Source organism: Limanda limanda, chromosome 6 (assembly GCF_963576545.1).
Source record: "Limanda limanda chromosome 6, fLimLim1.1, whole genome shotgun sequence".
Classification (NCBI taxonomy): Eukaryota; Metazoa; Chordata; class Actinopteri; order Pleuronectiformes; family Pleuronectidae; genus Limanda; species Limanda limanda.
Genome location: NC_083641.1, coordinates 28,180,722 through 28,203,800, shown reverse-complemented (window position 1 = coordinate 28,203,800; position 23,079 = coordinate 28,180,722). Strand labels below are relative to the sequence as shown.

The 23,079-nt window shown below is 44.4% G+C and overlaps 2 protein-coding genes and 4 non-coding genes across 7 annotated transcripts; all 6 read right to left on the bottom strand.

Moving 5' to 3' along the window:
• Window positions 1–1,104: 1,104 nt before the first annotated feature.
• Window positions 1,105–14,405, bottom strand: zgc:85932 (uncharacterized protein LOC405875 homolog). Its single transcript, XM_061073071.1, has 20 exons — window positions 14,039–14,405; window positions 11,357–11,426; window positions 10,716–10,834; window positions 10,463–10,596; window positions 9,770–9,941; window positions 9,557–9,628; window positions 9,195–9,286; window positions 8,582–8,656; window positions 8,199–8,350; window positions 7,797–7,948; window positions 7,105–7,313; window positions 6,901–6,943; window positions 5,562–5,636; window positions 5,378–5,438; window positions 4,775–4,839; window positions 4,230–4,298; window positions 3,531–3,609; window positions 2,157–2,273; window positions 1,704–1,762; window positions 1,105–1,601 (listed from the first exon to the last, which is right to left on the bottom strand). The coding sequence occupies exons 1-20, from the start codon at window positions 14,282–14,284 to the stop codon at window positions 1,575–1,577; spliced, it is 2,088 nt and encodes a 695-aa protein (XP_060929054.1). The 5' UTR covers window positions 14,285–14,405; the 3' UTR covers window positions 1,105–1,574.
• Window positions 2,385–2,457, bottom strand: trnak-uuu (transfer RNA lysine (anticodon UUU)). The gene has a single exon. It is a non-coding gene; the product is annotated as a tRNA-Lys (tRNA).
• Window positions 2,918–2,990, bottom strand: trnak-uuu (transfer RNA lysine (anticodon UUU)). Its single transcript has one exon. It is a non-coding gene; the product is annotated as a tRNA-Lys (tRNA).
• On the bottom strand, window positions 6,325–6,397 carry trnak-uuu (transfer RNA lysine (anticodon UUU)). Its single transcript has one exon. It is a non-coding gene; the product is annotated as a tRNA-Lys (tRNA).
• Window positions 10,981–11,053, bottom strand: trnak-uuu (transfer RNA lysine (anticodon UUU)). The gene has a single exon. It is a non-coding gene; the product is annotated as a tRNA-Lys (tRNA).
• Window positions 14,406–20,291: 5,886 nt separating the features above from the next.
• eif3k (eukaryotic translation initiation factor 3, subunit K) lies at window positions 20,292–23,079 on the bottom strand. Of its 2 annotated transcripts, none has more exons than XM_061073392.1 (8): window positions 22,907–23,079; window positions 22,210–22,308; window positions 21,840–21,960; window positions 21,208–21,285; window positions 21,016–21,082; window positions 20,850–20,927; window positions 20,613–20,738; window positions 20,292–20,457 (listed from the first exon to the last, which is right to left on the bottom strand). In XM_061073392.1, the coding sequence occupies exons 1-8, from the start codon at window positions 22,966–22,968 to the stop codon at window positions 20,426–20,428; spliced, it is 663 nt and encodes a 220-aa protein (XP_060929375.1). In that variant the 5' UTR covers window positions 22,969–23,079; the 3' UTR covers window positions 20,292–20,425. The 2 variants fall into 2 exon arrangements, with proteins under 2 accessions (XP_060929375.1, XP_060929376.1); XM_061073393.1 differs by having other exon boundaries at window positions 21,208–21,282.

Here is a 23,079-nt window from a genome sequence, read left to right as displayed (position 1 = left end):
TAGCAGCCAATTTAATTTAATTTTATACCACATTGTACGTGCCCATAACTCTCTCACTGTATATATTGTTTTGTTTTATATTGTTTTATATATATTTATATATATATATATATATATTTTTGTTTAATGTCTGATTGTTATTTATGTGCACCAACCACACCAAGGCAATTTTCTCTATGTGCAAATATACTTGGCGATTAAAAAGAATTCTGATTCTGATTCTGATTACAGTATGAAACACAATAACTGACATGTACCTAAGAGCTAGATACATTATGGATAAATAGCATGAACCGTAAAATAAAAGCAGTTTTCTTATCAGGTTCGACTCCTAATATCTGCTGATGTGTCCTTGAGCAAGGCACTAAGTTTTAATTAACCATTTAGGGACTCTCAATGGTTGTTTTCCACTTCAGGTTTAAAGCTATCACAGTAATAAAGCTGCTGAAACATAAACTGTAAATAAACATGGACCACGTGATGGATGTTTTGGTTTTAATTGTAGTTTTGTCGATATAAAATCCTTGTGAAACGTCATAATTGAAAGCTGAGACTCACGATTGGTTAAACGCTCCTTCCACCACTCGTTCTGCTGCACAGACTCTGACTTTAAATCACTTCTTCTCAAATATTTTTATTGTGAAGCATACATTCATTAAACATACATTTAGCTTAATTTCAAAAGAACATTATCACAAAGGAAATCAAATGAGAAAAACACACCAGACTTGTAAAATGAAAAAAAGGACCAAAACCTCACAATTCCCACAAATAAACTCACTTTGAGACACAGCTTCTCCTTGGTTACATTGATCACACCTTGGTGATACATGTGGAAAAAGTACTTTAGAGTAATGTAGTCTACGTTAAAGTTTAAACTGCGTTATTTAATAGTATTTATTAAGATAATTTAAACCTTTATTCCAAATGTCGAACCAGAGTTCTTTCTTTATATCATTTGAATTTACCCGTATTTACCCAGATCTAGTAAAATATCATATATAAATGAAACTGTTTCCACTATATAATTTTTTTTATTCAAGGTATAATCGGAAGAGATGTGTCTTTAGTGTGCGGTAGAGATGTGTAGACTTTCTACAGTCAGTCTATGAAATGATCAGTTAAATACATGATGAACTACTGGGTATGAAAATGAAAGTTTGAAGCCACAAAGATTGACTTCATGGATAAGAGTCAGTTCTCATGTTGAACAGCGTTTAATTAATATCATAAATTAGTTCGGAAGTTTGTTGTTATTTGGAGTCAAACGTTCTAAATTCAGGCTCAGAAATTATGTCAACATCTTAAAGATTCATCCCTGAGATGACTGAGGCTCAAAAGTCACCGACACAGTGAATCATAAACTTCACTGACATCACAGCAGCACGTCCGTGTTTGACCTTTGACCCCGGGAACTAAAGGCACAACATGTCCTTGTCTGCCTCGTGTTTCTGTCACTGAACCACACTTGACATCGTTCATATACACAAATACAACAGAAAATCACACATTGAGATCGAGCAGTGAAGAGAAAATCAACGAAGAGCAGAGTGAGTCCTGGCGAGTGGAGCAGGTCAGTTGTACATGGTCATGTGGAGCCACTGGAACCAGAGAGAGAACATGTGGTGGTTTATTTTCAGTTGTGTTGTAATGAAAGAGGCGTAGAAGGAGTGTGGCTGCTGGAGATGTGTCTGTGTTCATACCCGTCTGTAGCTGACTGCTATCGTTCCCATTCCTGCCACGTCGTACGCTTGGAATTTCTCTGTGAAGGAGGAAGAAACAACAACAGTTCACCTGAATGTGTCTGTGGAACTCTTCTTGTGATTTTACTGTCCGGACACGTTTCATTAGTTTCTGACTGACTGACGATAAAGATCAGCTGCAGAGACCTTCACAAATGTTCCTGTTTCCATCTTCTTCTTCTGCATCAAGCGTCGTCTCTGCAGTTTTCTCCTCCCTGTTTCCCACGCCTCCTCTGTCACCTCCCCTTCCCTCCCCTCTGCTCCCCTCTGCCGCTCTTCACTTCCTCTCCTCATTTTGCATTGTTTTGTAAATTCAAACATGTGATAATTATGGATGATTTGAACATGTTATAGTTTCTACAGCTTCTCCTGAGACAATGAGCCGTGTGTGTGTTCCTGCCTCTCCTCCCTTACGTATCATGCTCTCCAGTTTCATCACCAGGTACAAGAACCCGGGGTAACTGATGGTCATGTCTGGCTCGGTGTATCTCAGGCCAACCAGCTGCATCACCAGGTCGTCCACCGTGATCCCTGCAGCACAAACACACAAGAGTTCTTCTTTCAATCAAAGAGTCCAGAAGCTCAAACATATGACTGTGTGATCACAGCAGAAGTAAGAACTTCCTATTTCAAAACATCTATCGCCTGAACAGGGACTTGAACCCTGGACCCTCAGATTAAAAGTCTGATGCTCTACCGACTGAGCTATCCAGGCTCTGAAAGCAGGGATTTCACTCGCAGAAAAAAAAAAATACACAAATTATAATGTGACATGTTTGTGACAAGGCTTTATCAGTGAGGCTGAGGCAGCAAATCAAATGAAGACAGGAAACTGTATAGTGGGTACACAGTATTGAGACTCATCAGTCAGGCTGCATTGTGAAAGAAATAATGTAATATTCACTTTGTTAAACATCATCACTTCAAATGAAATAATTAAAACAAAGCTCCTTAGTCGGTTGAAGAATTGTTGTTATTCTGTGCAGAGAAGGTCCTGCTGCACTGGGCCTCAGCTTCCAATCAGACTGGTTCATGTCAGGAAACACATGCTCACACTTATCCTGACTGTTCAGTTAAGTTTAGCCAGATAACTTGAAGATATCATGTTTAAATTGATTTGGCTTCATAGGTAAAGGCTCAGTAGTGATCCAATTAATATATTTTAAAACTTCTATCGCCTGAACAGGGACTTGAACCCTGGACCCTCAGATTAAAAGTCTGATGCTCTACCGACTGAGCTATCCAGGCTCTGAGAGCAGAGATTTCATCTGCATTTAAAAAAAAAAGAAATAACAAAAAAAGACATAACATAATTTATAATGTGACATGTTGAGGCTTCATCATCAGTGTCACAATGTTTGTTCACCGTTATGGTTTCTGATAATCCTCCTACTGGTGTTTTACTTCCTTATTAGAAGTGAGTCCAATGTATTTACTTTACTACATGTCACTGGGTGTGGAGGCAACAACTAAACCTCAGAGTTAATGTTCTCTGACACTTTAAAAAGTTAGTGAAGGATGTTAAAAGGATTGTAATGTGTGTCAACATAAAGTAAATCAGGTCGGATGCTGATTTTTTATCTAATTCAAACATCTCAGTATTATATGCTACTCTATATTTGTTGTTAAAGGCAAAGGAGCAAGTGAAGAAAGGTGGTTCGACTCCCCCTACTGGTCACATAACAGATGTAGAGCCTGAATCTATCAGACATGTTTTAACACATGAAACCTCTGAACACTGCAGAGAGACCTTTAAAGTGTGAGTGAATCCTGGATGAAGGAACGTACCTGCAGCCTTCAGGGCCGGAGCGACCTCCTGATACTCCAGACGCTTCGTCTTGTTCTTGTCAAACACCAGGAAGATGTCCTGAGGAGAAATAAACACTGTGCATGAGCAACTGCACTGACATCATGAAGTTCAATTCAACGATGGAAACCTGTAAAACACCTCATAAGCACTTTTTCCATCTGAGAACAGATGAATACAGTTGTTAATCAGTGTTCAATACAAACAAGAGTAGTCACTGCCCTCTACTGGTTGAAACGTGGCTATTGCAGTTGAATTCTTCTATTGGCTGATGTGAAGACAGTCAAACACCGCCTCCTTACCATATATGTTGTTAAGCGCTTGTTTAGATAAAGTTATTATTATTAATACACACGTGGTAGGGATGTCAGTGTGTCACTTTGGAGTTGTTGGACATTTTATGTGAGAGACACAAAGATATTCATGGTAATTATAGCTTTACAACTGTTTGAACATTAGCCCTTAAACTAATGTCATATCACCACTTCCTCCTCCCTCTCTTGCACTCGCACTGCCCCGGCTGTGAGAGATGATACAGCTCCGGACCACCATGGTCCTCCAGCTTACTGGTCCTCCAGCTTACTGGTGCCCACTTCAGAGGGATCTTGAGGAGACAAGTCCTCTGCTTCTAAACAACCCTCTATGTCCCTCGCCATGTTCCTGTGTGTTGATGCCCTCACCGTCCACCTCTTGATCATGTCCCACAGACCCTGGAACTCACGCCAGTTCAGCCGAGCGGTGCCTTGAGTCTGGATTAAATACTGAGGTCAAGGAGATTAACCAGACATGAACCAGAACAGTCTTCAACAGAGTCGGTTCTCCAGTTCTATCAATAAACAGACTCATTTTTAATATGGCAGCATTATGGCTGTGAACTGAGTCCTCACTGAGAAGATTAGCATCCTAAACTAATAAAATATAGGGGGGGGAGATGTAGGAATTTTGTTCCAGGAATCCAGAGATGCCATTAAAAAGATGAGTCTATAATTTACAAGTACCAACAGACACTCACACCTTGAGAAACACAACAACCTACATCTGTTTAGCATAACGACTCTCAGCACAGGTACAGACGATAAATACCTGAAAGAAACACAAGTTAGTCCAGTTTCCTGCACTTTTACAACCTCTGATCTTCTGAATCTTCACAGACAGAGAGCTGAGAAGCCTCATAGATAATAACAAGAAGTGTGTGAGTTTGTTAAGATATAAGAAACAAGGATACATCGGTGAGGACCACCAGACTCTTGCAGTGCTCCAGAGCCAGATTCTTCTCACTGCCGGCCAACACTGAAGACAAATCAGCAGGGAGAATTATTATTAATGCAGGACTTTAAATCATGATGTTTAATGAGAACTGTAAACTCTGAGGTGTTGCTTACAAGGTGAGACTGTTCTGCTGCTTGATGTCGATCGTATGTTATATATTCTTATCGTAATGATAATAATGTTAAAGTTAATTTCCGTAGAAGTTGGACTGGATACCGAGGACATAAACCAAATTTTGTTGAGCAGAAACTAACATACCTCCAGGAGGCTAAACCTCTAAATGCAGATCTGAGAACTGTTCCTGACATGTTGAAACTTGAACCCAACAACCTACACAACTCACACGTTTACGAGCTTTGGACTGAGTTTGTTGACAGGAGCGTTGTCCTGCAGCTCTGATCTGAAGCTCCACAAATAACTGGAGGCTCCTAACCTGTTGTTTGCTCTGTGCTGAAGTTCACATGTTGTATCCATGGATACTTGGGACACACTAACCGCACCAATTCATCACAAGCAGTGAAAACAAAGACACGCAAACTGATGTTGAATCCACACTGACCTCCTCCCTGTATGGCCTCAGTCAGGAGGCTGTGGAGATGCAGCGGTTTGCAAATCCCCTTCTGATGAGCACAAGACATGAAACATTAACAAAACAAGACTCACACCGTCACATTGCATCTTCATATATCTCTTTATACACATAATATATATATTAACATCTCTGAGGTGCAGGTAAATCTCACCTTGTTGCAGTGTTTCATAAACAGGAGTCTGGTGGATTTGGGAGAAGGCAGCGCAGCCTGGTGAGGATGTGACGGCTGCAGACAGAAAACACAGAATCACATTTCTCTCTACAAACTGTCAGGGTTCAACCATTGGAGCTTTGTGGGCTTTTAAATATTCCAATGACATCAGTTAATCACCATTGTTGGAGCTGATTTATGGCAACAAGCGTTTTTTAATTCAGTTGGCCGTTTATCCGCCCACTTATCTGAGTGCACGCTGGCACCTATCCCAGCATGCAATGGGTGGGAAGTGGGCACGCCTTTAATCCACCCAGCAGTCTATCCCAGGGCTGATGTGTGCAGACAGGCGACCATTCACACTCACATTCACACAGACAGTAGACTGATCTGACGTCTTTGAGGCTGAGGCAGCAAATCAAATGAAGACATGAAACTGTGTGTTTACTGAGACTCCTCAGTCAGGCTGCATTGTGAAAGAAATAATGTGATATTCACTTTGTTAAACATCATCACTTCAAATTAAATAATTCAGACAGGGCGTCTTAGTGGGTTATGATTTGCTGTTATTGTGAAAGCGTCTGTGCAGAAAAGGTCCTGCTGCACTGGGCCTCAGCTTCCAGTCAGGAAACACATGCTCACACTAATCCTGACTGTTGGGGTAAATTGAGCCAGATAACGTAAAGATATTGTGTATAAATTGACTTGTCTTCGTAGGTAAAGGCTCAGTAGTGACACAATTCATATATTTTAAAACTTCTATCGCCTGAACAGGGACTTGAACCCTGGACCCTCAGATTAAAAGTCTGATGCTCTACCGACTGAGCTATCCAGGCTCTGAGAACTGAGAATTCATCGCAAAAAAAAAGAAGCAACAAAAAAAGACATAACACAAATTATAATGTGACATGTTGAGGCTTCATCATCAGTGTCACAATGTTTGTTCACTGTCAAGGTTTCTGATAATCCTCCTACTGGTGTTTTACTTCCTTATTTGAAGTGAGTCCAAGGTATTAACTTTACTACATGTCACTGCCTGTCTTTCTCTCTCTCTCTCTCTCTCTCTCTCTCTCTCTCTCTCTCTCTCTCTCTCTCTCTCTCTCTCTCTCTCTCTCTCTCTCTCTCTCTCTCTCTCTCTCTCTCTCTCTCTCTCTCTCTCTCTCTCTCTCTCTCTCTTCAAGTTAATGAGGAATGTTACGACCCTGAGGTCATGTGAAATGACAGACAACACTTCAGGTAACTGTTCATGTGAGAGAAGCTTGAGTTGCTCCAGGTTCTGATCCCTCCTCTGATTTTATATCCTCTGTGAATGATTTAACCAATTCAACACGTCTCTTACCTCAGTTTGTGAATTGACGTTTTGTGGTGGTTTGTTAGCTGGACTGAAAAGAGAAAATCAGAGAATCATCATAATTATGATCACAAACCTCAAAACACTCTGCCATATTGGAATGGACGAGAATCTAAGTTGTAATTTAATTATGTTTTACATTCTCCCATTTTACGAAATCTACAAAAATCCACAGATGAATCCATGACTCACGCGGCTGTGTTGCCCTGCTCCGTCAGCACCCGGAGGAGGAACGCCCCCTGCTGGTTGGGCTCGAAGGTGGAGGGGATGATGACGTAGGATCCGGGCGGAAGGGAACCACGGAGAACCACCTCCCGACGTGAGGAGTAGTGGGTGCTGCTGAGGACCGGGCGGACGGCCTTCAGGTCCTCAGGAGACAAGTAGGTTTTTTTGGGATGGACCTGGTGAGACGCCACAGATTCATTACACATGGATACGTAGTTCTCCATCGGAAAGTATTACTTATTGTACTTCCTGTCCAACAATCTTCTTTTCAGTTGTGTTGCTTTAATCGTACGTTTTGTGAAATCATAAAATTAGACATTCACACGAGCTTAAGTAGCTTCACACACTCATAGATATTAGTCCCTCCCCCTATGAATTTGAAAAAGTTCAAAAATGTCCAATGTTGCATCGTTAAAGAAAGTGAAAAAGAATCCTGTAGTTGTTGTGTAATGCTGAAAACAAACAAAGAAGCTCCAGAGATAATAGAACCAATCCCAGCATGCAATGCGTGGGCACGCCCTTAATCCACAGGGCTAACATGTGCAGACAGGCAACCACTCATCCTCACGTTCAATGAACCTGCAAGACTATAGCCTCCAGCTGGGGCAGCCAACATTCACACAGATGAGTTAAGTGCAGTGGTGTGTGTGTGTGTGTACCGGGAACACGTGCAGGGCGAGGGACAGGTCCGTGCCTCGGCGTCGGTGGTGCTTCTGCATCAGAGACAAGATGAAGGAGCAGCTCTTCTTCGAGTCGCTGCTGTCGCCCTCGGGCAGGATGAACTGGAACTGAGGGTTCTGCCAGAACCAGCCTGCAGACACACACACACACACACACACACACACACACACACACACACACACACACACACACACACACACACACACACTTCATGAATTGTCGTAGTTGCCCCATAAGATGACACTGGAGCCACAGCTGAATTTCATGAACAATTATAAACAAAGGTTGAACCAATATTGGAAATTCCCCTTTAAGTGAAATGTGAGTACTTCCTCCACCACAGGCCAAATGAAACGTCAGTGCCGATGAGTCATCACTACCTCCTTGGGGAGCTCCTCCTGCTGAGACGCTCGGGACCCAGTTCCCATGAAGCATGATGCAGCGCCACGGCAGCACGCCGGAGTCCGGGCTGTCGGTCAGGTGACACACCTCCATCGTCTCAAACTGCTTCTCAAAGTCCGACACCGACATCCTGAGTGAAAGGAGATCATTCACGCACGTCCAGTTTATTGACTTTGAACCCGTCAGTCAACAGAGTCAGTTTTGGCAGCAGTTGTGTTTAAGTAGATTTGTATCACAAAAACACTTTCTTTAACCTTCCTCTGACACGAGATAAGATCAGAACCATGAGTGCATGAGGAGAGAAGCTGTGTGGTTCACTGGGAGAAGGTGGGTGTGTCACAGCGAGACGCCACGGACTCACCAGAACTCGCCGTCTTCCCGTTGGACTCGCTGCAGGCGCTTCTGCTCCTCCAGGCTCACTGTGCTCCACTCCAGGCTGGAAGACAAAAAACCACAGGTAGAGAGAAGTCAGCTGATACTTGTCCCACATCTTCATGATAAGAGGATTAAATATGATCTGTAAACACAGACAAGTGGAGCAACCACATCAGAGGAGAAGCATGAATTCAATTTGAATGCCACTGTTATTTCGTTCAAATCAGACATGGGAATATTTCCACTGTGTAAACAATGTTTTTGAATTTGATTCAAAGTTCTTGTTCTCAAATTTGACTTTAATTTTGAAAACCACCCACAGCAGAGAAAGAGACAATCCAAAAAAAAAAATATCAGTAAAAGTACTAATAAGTGAACATGCAATATAAATCCATGGAAATATACAAATATAAGATTAATAGAAATAATAAATACAGTGTATGAGACTGAGACCCCCCTGCAGGCTCAGACACTTTATTTCAGGTAGTTTGAGAAGGAGAAATTAAATGGTTCTTGCAGGTCTTTTATATTTTCACTAAACAACAAAGATAAGTAGTAAATGAATCCGGTTAATCTGGCTCATGCAGGTGTGTACCAACCCTTCCACGTCGCTCCAGGGCCCCACCCACTCCGTGTTGCCCCAGGGGTTGAGGAGTCGCACCAGATCCACGGTGCCGTACGCCGTCTTCACCTGGAGGAGGCAGAGAGAAGCTGACACGTGAGGGGGGTGCGAAGGAGAGGGGGGTGCACACGTCCTGCACGGGAACTCAATGTGTGCATCTGTTTTAAAGCAGCTTGACGTTTGTGCATCAGACTCAGAAGCTGGAGGTCAGACTGTCGATCAGAGCTGACGCCAGGATTCATTTTGAGATCTCAACAGAAATATTTAGTTGAGATTCTGTGAGATTGATTCAATAAGAATCTGAGCCGACAATAAATCGCCTCGTTCAGGGACATTTACCTTTTCTACTGCTGTCACAGAGTAGGCATGTCTGTACATGATCCCCAGTTCATTTCTTTTCTCCAGAGCACCCTGGATGGACAAAACAAACATCCACCCCCAGTCAGGACAGGAGGAAAACCCAGAACAACATGACTCATCATCTCCCACTGACTCTCTGGATCAGGGTTTGTCTGCAGGGACATGAAACGAGTCGGATCTTTATCAGTGCACCTGACAGTTGGCGCAGTTGATGAGCGCTCCTTTCGACAGAAGGTTTTTGAGGACGGCCGGCAGGTTCCTGGGCAGGAGGGAGATGTTCAGCACCTCGGACACGCCGCCCGTCATGTCCACCATCGCCTCGTGAGGCAGGCCCATGTCCAGAGCTCTGTAGCCGCCTTTCAGCCTGAGGGAGCAAACACAGACAGAGATGAACAGATGCTTAGATAAACAGAACTTCACTTTAGAGTGAGACTGTAATCTGCAGGAGAGTCTGCAGTGCAAAGTGTTGAATGGAAAAGACTCAATTACTGTTCTTGTTCTTCACAGTAAAGTCCAAATGAAAAGGATGAAGTTTATTCTGGGTACGTAGCTGGAGAAGCATCACAGGCTTGTTGCAGCAATGAGTCTAATTTAGTTTTTTCTTATATAGAATTTAATGCTTTAACTTGATGTTAATGTAAAAGGTTAAAAAAAAAACATTATTGATCTTCTGCCCAATAAGAAATAGGAAAAAGTGTCTTGATTCATGGAGAGTTATTTCCACTTATTCTTATTAAGCCCTCCGTCACTTTAACCATTTTCACTTTCTTAAAATTTGAAAGTTTTAAGACATTTTGGGTCAATTTAAGAGATAAGTCAACAAAACATTGGTATATTAAGAAAACTTGAACATCCACATGAATCAACACACACACACACACTCACTTGGCATAGGCCTTCTCCAGCAGCGAGCTCCAGAACTCGTGTCTGTCGGGGGAGCTGAGGTAGATCAGGTTGTTGTCCTGAGTCGGCAGCAAGTCGTCCACTCTCACCTCCTCCCACTGACCGTACTGCCAGAACTACAGAGGGAGACCAGTGTTCAGCACAACAACAAGGACCTGCCTCAGAGTTCAGGACGTCTGTGTTGCAGCTGTGACCCACGCAGCCTTTTCCCAGGGACTGTGTTCACTGTATTTACCCTGAAGGTGAAGCTCCCGTTGTATCCGTTCTGGAAACTCTGCTCCAGAGGAACCACCTTGACCAGTAGAGACGGGTTCACCGCCAGGGAGGCGATGGCAGAGAGAAGCCAACAGTCGTCTGAGGAGGAGAAGAAACACACGCTCACACTAATCCTGACTGCTGGGGTAGATAGAGCCAGATAACGTAAAGATAAGATCATGTATAAGTTGACTTGTCTTCATAGTGGAACAGTTCATATATTACATGTGTTTTAAAACTTCTATCGCCTGAACAGGGACTTGAACCCTGGACCCTCAGATTAAAAGTCTGATGCTCTACCGACTGAGCTATCCAGGCTCTGGGAGCTGTGACTTCATCCGCATAAAAAAAAATAAACAACAAAAAAAGACAACACAAATTATAATGTGACATGTTGAGGCTTCATCGTCAGTGTCACAATGTTTGTTCACTGTCATGGTTTCTGATAATCCTCCTCCTGGTGTTTTACTTACTTAAGTGAGTCCAAGGTATTTACTTTTCTACATGAAATGAACATTATATCATAATTTCTCACCTCACAGAGCCACTCAGGTGTGTTCTGCTGACTCATCATGTGATAACACACTGTTTTGTGTAACTCTGCAGTGATTGTGTACTTACTGAGTTTCCCCTGGCGGATGTCCAGGCGTGACGCTCCCTTCACGATGAACTGAGGGGACGGACACAGCTCCTGGAATCAGCAGCGAGAGTGTTGTGATTGGTTTGAATAATAAACTTTGACTTTTCTTCTGATGTACTGAGGAATATGGAAGTTCATTATAAAAACTCAACTCAGATTCATAGACCTAGAAACAGCGGAGCTGCAGGAATCTGAACAGAATTCAGATTCCTCAGAAATACATGAACTCAAATGAGGTGAGACTGAATTAATATATGTGCAGATGATCAGTGAGAACAAACTCAGCCAGCAGGGAAACGGTCACACCCAACAGAATGAGAACACATCACAAGAAGAAGTGTGATATGGTTTCATAATGAACCCAGGAACCCCTATGAGATGTGTAGTGAACATCAGTGTGTGTTTACAGTGTGTGTGTGTGTGTGTGTGTGTGTGTCTGCACCAGTCCAACAGGCTTGATGTGTGTCCTGAGATGAACAGTCTGGTGAACGAGAGGTTTCACACGTTTCAATAAAGAACACCTGAGGCTGTTTGTTCTCTGTTCACCTCCTCAGACTGAATCTCCTCCGACCTCATTCTCCACATAACTGAACCTGTTCTGCTGCTGCCTGGATTCTCCTCTGACCTTCAACGTCCAGGTTTAAGAAACAAACTTCAAACTCCTCACAACTTGCACTGACGTTTGGTTTTCATCCAGTTCAACCTGCATCACTTCCTCTTTAAAGGTTTTATGGGGACATGTTTTGCCTTAACCCGAAAATCAGATTCTTGGATAGATGCAAAGACCATAAAGTAGAGCAGGTGATGTTATACATCCTGTTTGCATCATCAATAAATTCACACTGCAATGGTTCCTCGATGTACTGTGATGCATCATATACAGAATAAAGGGACTTCGACCCTGGACCTTCAGATTAAAAGTCTGCTGCTCCACTTCCTGAGGTTTCCTGGCTCTGTGTTTAATGTGAGTTCCAATCTGCAGATAAAATATTTTACATTGTTTATGTATCTGATCTCAACATGGGGATAAAGTGACCAATCAGCTTTGAGCCCAACTGTGTTCTTGTTGTTTTGTACATGAAGTTACACAAGAAAGAGCAAATACACTCTGCAACACACTTAAAGGTTTGTAATGCTGTTGTTAATAAATTAAAATAAAGCAAAGGTCGTTCACGTGAGAGAACTGAGACCTTTACGTCTCCTCTTACTCACAGAGGAGCCGAGTGAGTCACTGACAGTAAATCTGATTTAACACCAGGCTGTAAAACATAAAGACTATTATTAAATGTACCTGCTGGTTCTTACAACTGGTATAAATGCATGTGTGTTGAATCTGTGAGTGAGTGAGCACATGGTTCCTGTTGGTTTCATCAGGACGGAACATGCTCATCTCTCTCTTTGTTGGGCCTTTGTTTCTTCATAGAGAAAACAGTGCAGGTGAAAGCGGGTCGGAATCGAACCTGCGGCTGCTGCAGGAGAAGTCACCTGGTAACTCGGGTGCACCTTCTCTTCACCTCTTTTAGAATTTCAGTATTGCATCTTTATCTTTTTTGATTTTCTACTGAAGGCATCAAATGTTAAATAACATATTTGATCACTAATGTGAGAAGTTTACAGTCGCTGACACGTGTGTTTTGTTTTTAATCTCAGGAGTTAAACTGTGAATGTGGCCGTGTTACTAAGTAATGTGTGTATTAGTACTAGTGACCCCCCCCCCCCATACTAAATGAACTGTGATGCAGTAATGGTGTGTTTATACTGTTACTCAATCTCTTTGCAGTAAATATTCAAAACTAACGTGCAACACTTAATGATTGTTTGCATAAATTCTCAAGAAAAAACTTCCACTTGAACTTCAGAAGCTAAAATCAGGTTTATTTAAAAACATGAGTCATTATTAATTCTTCCTGTTTATGACATAACTTTAAGTACCAGACAATAACTGAAGAACTATTTTCCTCGTACAGTACATGATGTCTCCTACAGGGAGGACAACACGCACAGTGTGTGTCTGTTTGTGTGCGCTAACATGTTTGAACAGATAATAAAGTACTTGTTTTACCACAAGTTGTATATGACATTTAAATATGTGGTATCTCATCCAATATTATGTATTAGCATATGAGAACCTATCCAACAGGGTGAAAGTACTCAAGTAAATGTTAAAAAAAGGTAATAGTACTTGTTGGACAGTCTATTATTGTGTATTACCAGCTAATGAATATAACATAATGACTGTTTAATGAGGGTTATCATTTCCTCTACACACTGTACTGGTGGATACTCTCATCTCTAATGACGCTGCATGTTTTCCTAGTGTATTAAATGTTCTATAACCTGGACTTTTAATAGCATCTGTCAAATAAACAGAAGGAAAACAAAGTAGAATAACATGGAAATATTGATATAGACTGACATGAAATCCTCCTGGAACCAGATTGAAACGCAGTCAGTTAATCTGCATGAAACCTTCTACATTAAAACTGAAAGACAGTAGAAATACACATAGACAGAGTATTTAGAGTGAGTAGGACCCATAGATACAGTTTGTAATAAGATATCTAATAAAGGAGTTATTACAGTAGGGTCGGTTTTAAGCCAAAGTGAAGATGAAGAAGAAGAAGAAGATGAAGAAGCAGATGTTTGACTTTTGGTTTCTTTACCCTCGGCCTCTTCCACTGCACCCCGGGGTTCATCTCCAGCTCCCCCAGGGGGAAGTGGTAGTCCACGAACAGCCCGTCCCGGCCCACGGTGCTCGCGTCCCCGGCCTCCGGAGGCATGTCCCCGGTCAGCAGCTCCGAGAGCCAGCGGCGGGACTGGGACCCGAGCAGCTCGTCCGAACACACCGAGTCCACGTCGTCCTCGAAGGGGAGAGATCCGTCCGAGGACACGCTGAGGGACTTGATCATGGTGGAGGTCCGGAGGGATCCTGCAGGTACTTCAGGTACTTCAAATACTCCAGGTACTTCAGGTACTTTAGATACTCCAGGTACTTTAGATACTGCAGGTTCTCCAGGTACTTTAGGTACTTCAGGTACTTCAGGTGAGTTTCCTCCTTTTTATAAACTCAGGTAATAAACCCTGAAGACACGCCCCCTGACGGAACTGCCGCGGCTCATCGGACACGCCCACAAGGGCTAATTAAATGTCAAGTTCAATATTAAGTTCTGTTTGTGAGGGAAGTTAGAATTAACTTCTTATGTTAAACTGATTTTATAAGAGTTCTTTCATTTTTCCTCATTTGATTCTCTGACAAAAAGGAAATAAACATATTTAACTAAATGTGCAACTTCTCCTTTAAGAGCTGGGAAACAGTGACTGATTCACGCGGTTTTTAAATGGAAACTATAAACGTTATCTTTATTACTTCCAGAATGACAATCATTTTTCAATGGAATGAATTTTTACAGCTCATAATTATAAATCACAATTTGTCGTATTGATCTTAACAAGGTGCAGCGTCCTCTGAATAAATATATAATAACACTTTTTTTAATAGAGCACTTTTCTTTTAAAAGTTACAAAGTGTTTAGAAGAAAGAACAGATGTGATGAAAGAGAAATCAGTTGATGTAAGAGGAGAATAAAACACTAAGTTTAAGATAGAAACAGTTTGAAAACTTGAGATTTAAAAAAGATTTTAAAGACGTTTCCTGTCGGATGTCAAGAAGTCAACTCTTCTAGTTCCAGGCTTTAACAGCAGAGGAGGAGATCCACTGGGATCTGAGATCCACCTACTGGGATCTGAGATTCACCTACTGGGATCTGAGATTCACCTACTGGGATCTGAGGTTCACCTGCTGGGATCTGAGATTCACCTACTGGGATCTGAGGTTCACCTGCTGGGATCTGAGGTTCACCTACTGGGATCTGAGATTCACCTGCTGGGATCTGAGATTCACCTACTGGGATCTGAGGTTCACCTACTGGGATTTGAGATTCACCTGCTGGGATCTTTGGTTCACCAGCTGGGATCTGAGATTCACCTACTGGGATTTGAGATTCACATACTGGGATCTGAGATTCACCAGCTGAGATCTGAGGTTCACCAGCTGGGATCTGAGATTCACCTGCTGGGATCTGAGATTCACCAGCTGAGATCTGAGGTTTACCAGCTGGGATCTGAGATTCACATACTGGGATCTGAGATTCACCAGCTGGGATCTGAGGTTCACCAGCTGGGATCTGAGATTCACCTGCTGGGATCTGAGATTCACCTGCTGGGATCTGAGATTCACCTGCTGGGATCTGAGATTCACCTACTGGGATCTGAGGTTCACCTGCTGGGATCTGAGATTCACCTACTGGGATCTGAGGTTCACCTACTGGGATCTGAGGTTCACCAGCTGGGATTTGAGATTCACCTGCTGGGATCTGAGATTCACCAGCTGGGATCTGAGATTCACCTACTGGGATCTGAGATTCACCAGCTGGGATCTGAGGTTCACCTGCTGGGATCTGAGATTCACCTGCTGGGATCTGAGATTCACATACTGGGATCTGAGGTTCACCAGCTGGGATCTGAGGTTCACCTGCTGGGATCTGAGATTCACCTGCTGGGATCTGAGATTCACCAGCTGGGATCTGAGATTCACCTACTGGGATCTGAGATTCACATACTGGGATCTGAGATTCACCAGCTGGGATCTGAGATTCACCAGCTGGGATCTGAGATTCACCTGCTGGGATCTAAGATTCACCAGCTGGGATCTGAGATTCACCTGCTGGGATCTGAGATTCACCTGCTGGGATCTGAGGTTCACCTGCTGGGATCTGAGGTTCACCTGCTGGGATCTGAGGTTCACCTGCTGGGATCTGAGGTTCACCTGCTGGGATCTGAGATTCACCTGCTGGGATCTGAGGTTCACCAGCTGGGATCTGAGATTCACCAGCTGGGATCTGAGATTCACCAGCTGGGATCTGAGATTCACCTACTGGGATCTGAGATTCACATACTGGGATCTGAGGTTCACCAGCTGGGATCTGAGATTCACCAGCTGGGATCTGAGATTCACCAGCTGGGATCTGAGATTCACCTACTGGGATCTGAGATTCACATACTGGGATCTGAGGTTCACCAGCTGGGATCTGAGGTTCACCTGCTGGGATCTGAGATTCACCTGCTGGGATCTGAGATTCACCAGCTGGGATCTGAGATTCACCTACTGGGATCTGAGATTCACATACTGGGATCTGAGGTTCACCAGCTGGGATCTGAGATTCACCAGCTGGGATCTGAGATTCACCAGCTGGGATCTGAGATTCACCTACTGGGATCTGAGATTCACATACTGGGATCTGAGGTTCACCAGCTGGGATCTGAGATTCACATACTGGGATCTGAGATTCACCAGCTGGGATCTGAGATTCACCTGCTGGGATCTGAGGTTCACCAGCTGGGATCTGAGGTTCACCAGCTGGGATCTGAGATTCACATACTGGGATCTGAGATTCACCAGCTGGGATCTGAGATTCAACTGCTGGGATCTGAGGTTCACCAGCTGGGATCTGAGATTCACCTACTGGGATCTGAGATTCACCAGCTGGGATCTGAGGTTCACCTGCTGGGATCTGAGATTCACCTGCTGGGATCTGAGATTCACATACTGGGATCTGAGGTTCACCAGCTGGGATCTGAGGTTCACCTGCTGGGATCTGAGGTTCACCAGCTGGGATCTGAGGTTCACCTGCTGGGATCTGAGATTCACCAGCTGGGATCTGAGATTCACCTACTGGGATCTGAGATTCACATACTGGGATCTGAGATTCACCAGCTGGGATCTGAGATTCACCAGCTGGGATCTGAGATTCACCTGCTGGGATCTAAGATTCACCAGCTGGGATCTGAGATTCCCCAGCTGGGATCTGAGGTTCACCTGCTGGGATCTGAGGTTCACCTGCTGGGATCTGAGGTTCACCTGCTGGGATCTGAGATTCACCTGCTGGGATCTGAGGTTCACCTGCTGGGATCTGAGGTTCACCTACTGGGATCTGAGATTCACATACTGGGATGAGATTCACCTACTGGGATCTGAGGTTCACCTACTGGGATCTGAGGTTCACCTGCTGGGATCTCAGATTCACCTACTGGGATCTGAGGTTCACCAGCTGGGATCTGAGATTCACCAGCTGGGATCTGAGATTCACCAGCTGGGATCTGAGATTCACCTACTGGGATCTGAGATTCACATACTGGGATCTGAGGTTCACATACTGGGATCTGAGGTTCACCAGCTGGGATCTGAGATTCACATACTGGGATCTGAGATTCACCAGCTGGGATCTGAGATTCACCTGCTGGGATCTGAGGTTCACCAGCTGGGATCTGAGATTCACCAGCTGGGATCTGAGATTCACCTGCTGGGATCTGAGATCCACCTACTGGGATCTGAGGTTCACCTGCTGGGATCTGAGGTTCACCAGCTGGGATCTGAGATTCACCTGCTGGGATCTGAGATTCACCAGCTGGGATCTGAGATTCACCTACTGGGATCTGAGATTCACATACTGGGATCTGAGGTTCACCAGCTGGGATCTGAGATTCACCAGCTGGGATCTGAGATTCACCTGCTGGGATCTGAGATTCACCTGCTGGGATCTGAGATTCACCTGCTGGGATCTGAGGTTCACCTGCTGGGATCTGAGATTCACCTACTGGGATCTGAGATTCACCTGCTGGGATCTGAGATTCACCTGCTGGGATCTGAGGTTCACCTGCTGGGATCTGAGGTTCACCAGCTGGGATCTGAGATTCACCTGCTGGGATCTGAGATTCACCAGCTGGGATCTGAGATTCACCAGCTGGGATCTGAGATTCACATACGGGATCTGAGGTTCACCAGCTGGGATCTGAGATTCACCAGCTGGGATCTGAGATTCACATACTGGGATCTGAGGTTCACCAGCTGGGATCTGAGGTTCACCTGCTGGGATCTGAGATTCACCTGCTGGGATCTGAGATTCACCAGCTGGGATCTGAGATTCACCTACTGGGATCTGAGATTCACATACTGGGATCTGAGGTTCACCAGCTGGGATCTGAGATTCACCAGCTGGGATCTGAGATTCACCAGCTGGGATCTGAGATTCACCTACTGGGATCTGAGATTCACCTACTGGGATCTGAGGTTCACCTACTGGGATCTGAGGTTCACCTGCTGGGATCTCAGATTCACCTACTGGGATCTGAGGTTCACCAGCTGGGATCTGAGATTCACCTGCTGGGATCTGAGGTTCACCTGCTGGGATCTGAGATTCACCTGCTGGGATCTGAGATTCACCTGCTGGGATCTGAGATTCACCTGCGGGGATCTGAGATTCACCTGCTGGGATCTGAGGTTCACCTGCTGGGATCTGAGGTTCACCTGCTGGGATCTGAGATTCACCTACTGGGATCTGAGGTTCACCAGCTGGGATCTGAGATTCACCTACTGGGATCTGAGGTTCACCTACTGGGATCTGAGGTTCACCTGCTGGGATCTCAGATTCACCTACTGGGATCTGAGGTTCACCAGCTGGGATCTGAGATTCACCTACTGGGATCTGAGGTTCACCAGCTGGGATCTGAGATTCACCTGCTGGGATCTGAGATTCACCAGCTGGGATCTGAGATTCACCTACTGGGATCTGAGATTCACCAGCTGGGATCTGAGATTCACCAGCTGGGATCTGAGATTCACCTGCTGGGATCTGAGATGACGCTCCCTTCACGATGAACTGAGGGGACGGACACAGCTCCTGGAATCAGCAGCGAGAGTGTTGTGATTGGTTTGAAAAATAAACTTTGACTTTTCTTCTGATGTACTGAGGAATATGGAAGTTCATTATAAAAACTCAACTCAGGTTCATAGACCTAGAAACAGTGGAGCTGCAGGAATCTGAACTGAAGTCAGATACTGATGATTCCTCAGAACTACATGAACTCAAATGAGGTGAGACTGAAACTCATGATGAATTAATATATGTGCAGATGATCAGTGAGAACAAACACAGTCAGCAGGGAAACGGTCACACCCAACAGAATGAAAACAAGGAGAAGTGTGATATGGTTTCATAATGAACCCAGGAACCCCTATGAGATGTGTAGTGAACATCAGAGTGTGTTTACAGTGTGTGTGTGTGTGTGTGTGTGTCTGCACCAGTCCAACAGGCTTGATGTGTGTCCTGAGATGAACAGTCTGGTGAACGAGAGGTTTCACACGTTTCAATAAAGAACACCTGAAGCTGTTTGTTCTCTGTTCACCTCCTCAGACTGAATCTCCTCCGACCTCATTCTCCACATAACTGAACCTGTTCTGCTGCTGCCTGGATTCTCCTCTGACCTTCAACGTCCAGGTTTAAGAAACAAACTTCAAACTCCTCACAACTTGCACTGACGTTTGGTTTTCATCCAGTTCAACCTGCATCACTTCCTCTTTAAAGGTTTTATGGGGACAGGTTTTGCCTTAACCCGAAAATCTGATTCTTGGATAGATGCAAAGACCAACTCATTAAGGAGATTCACCAGCTGGGATCTGAGATTCACCAGCAGTCACAAGAGGAGGTGGAACGTTCAGCTTCAAACGAATCCTCAGAATTAGAACCAGTTTCTCATCTTTATTTAACCAAATATTCCAGAGACCGGAGGGAAATGAGCTCAATGTAAAATAAATCAATGAGACGTCTCGCTGACAGTGAAACTTAAATCTTACGGAAACACACAGAAACTCACATCCAGTCGTCTACACTTCACACACAGGAAACACAACACAACAACTATCAGACCTGAATCATCTTTAATCCACTGAGTCACTTATTAATGTTGTGTAACAGACGTGGATATTTAACAGTCACACCAGGAAGTTTAATTATTTCGGGGAAGAAGAAAAATAATTGAAACACTTCCTGAATCGAACTGAACACAAACACGGACTCAGGCTGGAAATGATAAATTACTTTTATTGAGAAAAGTTTGAAAACAAATGATGCGGATGAATCTTGGAATCTTCTGCCTCGACTGAAGTGTGTGTGTGTGTGTGTGTGTGTATGTGTGTGAGTGTGTGTGCGCTTGCATCACTGAGATGTGGCCATGATGCTGGATACACCTGAGAAAAGAAACACAAGATGATTATTGATCTTTGATTTTAAAGTCACAGAAACGAATTATGAACTCAGAGTGAAGCTTCTGGATTTCTGTGTTTCTCTCTCGTCTCCAAACTTCAGATCCAGAGTCTCGTAGGTTTGGATCTGCGACACTCACTCTCGAAGTCGATCTTCTCCACGATGTTCTTGGGCTTGACGCTCTCCTCCTGGTTGAAGATGAAGATCTGACCGTCCTCGTCCTCCGTCCAGCCGTGTTTGTTCATCCACACCTTCACCTGCGTGTCTGGACACAGGAAGTGACAGGAAGTGGTTCAGTGTCATTATAGAAAATACAAACTGATCTTTTCCAAAGGTGAAGCTCAGTGGTTTGAGTTTTTCTGGTCTAACTTCTCACCCAGCGGATCTCCCAACATCTCCGCCAGTAACCGGTGCTCGATGGTCTGGTAGGTGATGCCCACTACATGACAGATGACTGGAGGAGGAGAAGAAGATCAGTTCAACAACAGGTGATGCACAGCTACTTCCTGTTCTTCCAGAGTCGGTCGGTCGGTGAAACTCACATTTACGAACGGAATTCTCAAACCCAGTGATGCCGTCGATGAGCTCGCTGTTCTCCTCCAGACTCGTCTGTCAGAGACAAAGACGACAAGATTCAACAAAAACAAAAACAAAGAGGAGGAGAGATGTTGGAATCAGGAAATGGAGATAATCCTGAGTGTGTGTCTGTGTGTGTCTGTGTGTGTTTGTCGTACCCAGAAGCTCTGGAAGTGACACGTCTCCAGCAGGTTCCCCAGGTACAGGATCTGTCTGATGGGACGTTCCTCTTGCTGCGGCACAGTAGTCAAGGAAACAGACTCCCAAACAAAACCACACAACCCCCACCCCCCCACATCCAAATCTATCTACACACACTCATCACTATATTACAGTTTATATATTACATATATTCTTTCACCAGGAAGTCACCATTTCACCTCTTGTGGTCACAAACAGACTCGACTTTAAACAAAGACTCAACGTTTGTTTTTCCTCCAGATTAGTTTCTAATTGTATCTTTGAAATGAGCAGAAACGCTGGAATTTAACTAAATGACAGAAGAATCCGACTGAGAATCATTTACCAGCGACTATTCTCTGGGATCCACACGACAGAGCGACTTTATCTGATTGGTGCTTCACTGCTGAGACAGTGAGGTGTGAGTGTGGAGGTGACAGGAGTTTTAAATCAAGCTACTGGACATCCTACACTCAAACATCAGACCCTGAAGTAAATCTGAATCTTTCCTCTCGTCTCAAACCAAATCCTCAACTTCTCAAACCAGTTCAGTGGCGACTGGAATCCGACCGGACCCTCACACAGTGATGAAGCTGCAGCGAGTGGATACGTGTGTCTGGTCGATCATGCACTTGCACAGAGTGAAGTCGGTGTGCGGCAGGTTGGTCAGCGCCTTCAGCAGAATCTGTGAGGTCACCGTCACCTGGAAGTAGGCGGGGTTAAACTGGTACCTGCACAGGAAGAGGGAGAACTTCATCAGTGACGCAGGAATCATGGAAACGTTCATTTCACTTCAAGACGTCGAGTGAATAACAACGAGAGAAATAAACTGTCTGAGGAGAGAAGTGGAAATCTAACGACTCCTGCAGCAAACAGGAAGTGGTGATACATCCACCGGGTCAAACAGGAAGCTGTCGTTCAGCGTCCCTGTGTCTTCTACCAGGAACTGGAGGAGTGTTAGTCTGCGTCTGGTGACTCACAGCTTCAGGACGGCCAGGTTGGCCTCCAGGTCGTAGGCGTTCTCCTTCGCCTGCGTCTCCACGTAGCGCTCCAGCGTCGCCAGGTTCTCGGGGTTGTACCTGGAGGAGGAGGAGGTGACGCCATTACAACATTGATTATTGCTTGTTAATTAAACCTGGTGTGTTCAGTTCATCGTGTCGTTCTGAGACAGATGTCGTGCTTCTCATCTCACAGGTTTGATTCCTGCCTGATAAACATCACAGGAGGATTTATAATGTCCTGAGTCTCAGTTGACTTCCTGTTTAGTTCGATTCTCTTCTTTGCTGTTTGTTCTGAACGTGAGTTTCCTCCTGAAGATCCACACAGGATCTCATCAGCTCACATCTGTCAACATCTGTCCAGATGTTAAACAGCTGTGAGGGGGAACCTGCCTCTGAAACTCTTCTTCTCTTTAACACGTCATTAGGAACCCAGGTGATGATGATGCAGCTGTTTCTAGCTTCATTCATGAAAACATGGAAACTATTAAACTATAAAATGTTCTTCTGCGTTTGACTAGAAATCCACCTGTCTCTGAAACACGTGTTTCACTGGTTGATTCTCGCGGTTTGATCTCAAACTGCGGTGAACTGGAGCTGAACGAGCTAACGTTAGCTTAGGCGCTAGCACACAGGCTAAGCTAGCGCTAGCACGGGTGCCGTGCCGGGCCATGCGTACCGGTCGATGCCGCGGAGCAGCTCCCCCACGTTCGTCCGCATCTGCTCGAAAGACGAAGCCATCGCGACCCGAGTGTGTTCACCGGTGAAGTTAGAGAGGACAACCGGGATATAATCCACACGTGTAGCGGCAGACAGAGGAGGCACCGGAGGGAGAAAAGGGTCGGACCGGAA